The sequence below is a fragment of the Priapulus caudatus genome, unplaced genomic scaffold (genome assembly GCF_000485595.1).
Source record: "Priapulus caudatus unplaced genomic scaffold, Priapulus_caudatus-5.0.1 Scaffold379, whole genome shotgun sequence".
NCBI lineage: Eukaryota > Metazoa > Priapulida > Priapulimorpha > Priapulimorphida > Priapulidae > Priapulus > Priapulus caudatus.
In genome coordinates this window covers 131,803-135,698 of record NW_014577440.1, presented here as the reverse complement: position 1 = coordinate 135,698, position 3,896 = coordinate 131,803, and the positions used below count along the sequence as shown (strand labels likewise).

Here is a 3,896-nt window from a genome sequence, read left to right as displayed (position 1 = left end):
TGTCGACTGATATGAGAGAGAGAGAGGGAGAGAGAAGAGAGGAGAGAGGATGAGAACGAGAGAGAGAGGACTGAGAGAGAGAGGATGAGAGATAGGGAGAGAGAGATGGAGAAAGATACAATTGAGATAGGGAGAGAGAGAGAGGCTGCGGATGAGAAGGATAGACGGGCAAGCATGTGTGCTTAACATTGTATATTTACGCGGCACTCAAGGGCAGATGCGTCCGTAACCTGACTTCACTATAGTGAGTAGCAGTGTAGTACTAGTAGCAGCCACGCCCACAGAACATCCACAGCACAGGCACTTCGAACGTTTCAATAAAAAAAAAGAATTACTCTCTTATTCATGTTGTTTGTGCACATCATGACATGGCGGGCGTGCGGTGTACCGGTAGGCCTACTTGTGTGTTGCAGATGACCATTTGACCGGCATTTACAGGTGATTTACTGTTTTATAGGCGAAATAGAGTAGAGAAACATTAAGATATTGGTAGTAAATACATTTCGTGCTTATTTACCATTTTTTTTTTTTATTGAGACGTTCCAAGTCAAGTGCCTGTGCTGTGAGTCTGTGACTGTGAGCCACAGCCACAAGGTCGATGTATTGTAAAATGTAAATGTAATGACCCACCGACTCCAGGATTCTGCGGATTCCTTCTCTCGGTGCATCGGGATAGTTAGTTGGATCTTCAGAAAGGAGCTTAGTTACGACTACTCTTCCTTGCGGGCATTCCGCATACACATCCGTAAATGTACCACCCCTGTCAATAGCAAACTTGAACTTTCCTTTCGATATTAACACTACAGGTGCCATACTTTCTGTGTACAGTGTTTACTTATAGGTTTACTCAAACTCCACGACAGATGGCGCTCTCGCTCATGGGCTCATGTCACTGAGTAGTAGGTCTCAGGGGAGAGATAGTGAATATATAAATAAGTTGTGGATATAGAAATCAGTTCACCCTAACCCTAACCCTAACCCTAACCCTAATCCTAACCCTAACCCTAACCCTATCCCTAATTCTAAAATAAAAGAGTGTACGAAGGGGCACTGCATGCAGTTTGAGTAGGGGCTATACGCGCGTGTCCAAAACGCGAGGGTGCGCGCGCGCGTGTTATATATATAATAATTATGTGTACACATGCTGTATATAAATAAATAAATATATATATATATATATATATATATTCATATACATATAATAGTATATATATCAAGAGTTAATAGAAACAAATTTTTAATTCAGTTCTTGCATTATTATACTACAATGCAGACAACACACACGCCACACAGTCATATTAGACCCGCGGCCCGCGGAGACGTAGGTAGATACGTATGCATATGACAAGTGATTTAGGGCGCTGAACTGAGTGACCATATTATTCTGTTGGGCCAGCAATGCGCATCGTAAGCATAGAAATGCCATCATGCGGTTGTAGGGATCGAATGATGCATGGGATCACTATATAGAGAATATCAAGAGTACATAATAGAGTAATCTCTATTATGTACTCCTGATAATATATATTATGCGTTCGTTCATAACAGCACTCATATGTGCTGCTGCATAAATGTGTATTGTATTATAATTTTTGACCGTCAAAATGGCTTGCTCCTTCCAGCAGAGACCACTTAATTAAATGCCCGAGATAGTTTTATCGCGTAGTCCAGACGCACGCGCATATATACGCATGCACCCACCTTCGCACGGAATCGTAGCCTACTATATGCACGATGTCCACAATATGCAATACCGGTAGGCCTACGCATGCAGTTATTCCTGTTATAAGGACAGGGTGCTTGAAGGAGTAAACACGTTATTACGTGTAATGAGGCGTTTTAGGTCAGCACGAATCCGCGTAAATTCATTATTTCCAGCCCGGGCCGTTGCGTAGGCTGAGCAAATACATAGGAGCGGGAGGCAAAATTTTATGACTCAACTGTGTAATGATGAGCGACGGGCGCAGCTCTTGATCGACGTCGTGTAGTAGGGGTGGGTCTAAGACATGGCTTTCACGGATAAGTGACCAAAAAATCATGTTAGGATTATTTACGATTATTAACTAAGCTTATTTTTTTAATTTTGCTCCAAACTCTAGGGGGTCAGCTGCTCCCTTGCCCGGGCCCCCCACAAGCTACGGCCCTGCCAGCTGATATTGTAGCAAACGCGCAATCGCCTCATATATATCGTGTGTAACCTGGTACCAGCTTGTGTGCGCACGTTAATAGCGTTTGCGCGCGCCGATTTGCTGTATAATAACATATACATGTATAACATGCTGTATCAAGTATCAACCCATGTGTAATTTTGTTGAAGTTGAGTTTTATTTATACCATTAAAGATAAATACAAATATACAAAAATAATAAAATAATACAACCCTCTTACATGAAATCCTGAACCCGCGTAGTGAATAGCGTATAATAGAGAATATAGCTGTGCGTCAAATATGGATAATATACCGTAATATGGTGTGAGCAGTAGGTATGAGTAGGTATGAGTGGTATATGAGTAGGTATGAGTAGTTATGAGTAGGTATGAGTAGTAACACTATAAAGAAGCATCAAGGTCAACATTGGTTTTTTAAGCAATTTAGTTTACTTTTACAACAAGTGCTGCAGAGCGACAGTGCTCAACTGACATGTACTGTAGCCAGGTATTCTTCTGAAAGTGGGGGGAGGGGCGGGTGGAGGGGGCTTTAATAGCAAAAGCAGTTCAGGCCATCCTTAAAAAATTCTATGTTTGCTGTCCTCCGACCGACCCACGAAAATAGCCGCGACCCAAGTTTTTTTTTACATTTAGGGTTCCATTTTTTTAACTTTTTTTTTACATTCCTCCTATACCTTAAGTTAATGGGGAAATATTCCCCCTCCATTGACACATCTTGACCTTTTACCCTTGACCACCAAATTCGACATCCCGGGTCTTTTTCGCGATCCCCCCCCCCGACGTCCTAAATATCAAGACCGTACGGGGAGCGGTTACGATTTGTGCCCAACTGTTGACGGACGGACGGACGGACGAACGGACGGACGGACAATCATGCGATTCTACAAGCTCCATCTGACTTCGTCAGCTGAGCTAAAAACCATGTAATGAGGAACAAATGAAAGAAAGTTGCCAAAAAGTTTAGCTCATGAACTGTGATTTTCTGACGCCACACACCCAACATAGCCACCTAGCTTATACTACGTATTTACTAGAAGAAATGCAACCCATGCACTTAAACTCAGTGCCACTGATCTTGATCTAAATTGGGGTATTCTTATACATTAACTGTTTTTAATTGGTGTTGGGAGGCAGAGGGCATACTGGGCATAGCTACAATGGTGGAAGCAGAGACACTATAACTCTACATAGCATTAGTTCCTAGTGCATGGTGTACTGTTTATAATTAAAATTTCGATGGCAGGGTAAATGCCTCAGCTTTGGAGCAATGCCAGCTAACATACAAGCAATTTCGCTGTGCCAGCGTTGGTTAGTGCAAGGCAGTGGATGGTAAACTACAAAGTTCATGGTAATTGGTATACATAAATGAGATATAGATATTTTTTTAAGTTTGTGCACAGTGGTGTACTGTGGTGATACACTGATAGTGTATCATAGAGCAATTATTTTAAAGGTGCGTACGTTGAGTTATTGGGCAATATAGAGTACGTAGACATCAAAACTTTGTTGGTAAATTTAATTCACGTTTATTTACTATCACTTTATTATTGACACAACTCCATTTACCAATTTTCACATGATCAAATTCTATACATACTAACCCCATAATGTATGTAGTGGAAGGACTGACCCACAGGCACTTGAAACGTTTCAATAATAAAATGATGATAAAAAACACGAATTGTATTTACTACCAGTCTTAACGTTTCTTTACTCTCTTTCGCCCA

At 41.4% G+C, this 3,896-nt stretch overlaps 1 protein-coding gene across 1 annotated transcript in view; it reads right to left on the bottom strand.

Moving 5' to 3' along the window:
• LOC106809722 (5-oxoprolinase-like) overlaps positions 1–823 on the bottom strand; it is a 22,008-nt gene extending 21,185 nt beyond the window's left edge. The window contains exon 1 of the mRNA XM_014812908.1: positions 631–823. Within this exon, the coding sequence (XP_014668394.1) occupies positions 631–813 (183 nt within the window). The 5' untranslated portion in view covers positions 814–823. The remainder of the gene's footprint in view (positions 1–630) is intronic.
• Positions 824–3,896: the final 3,073 nt, after the last annotated feature.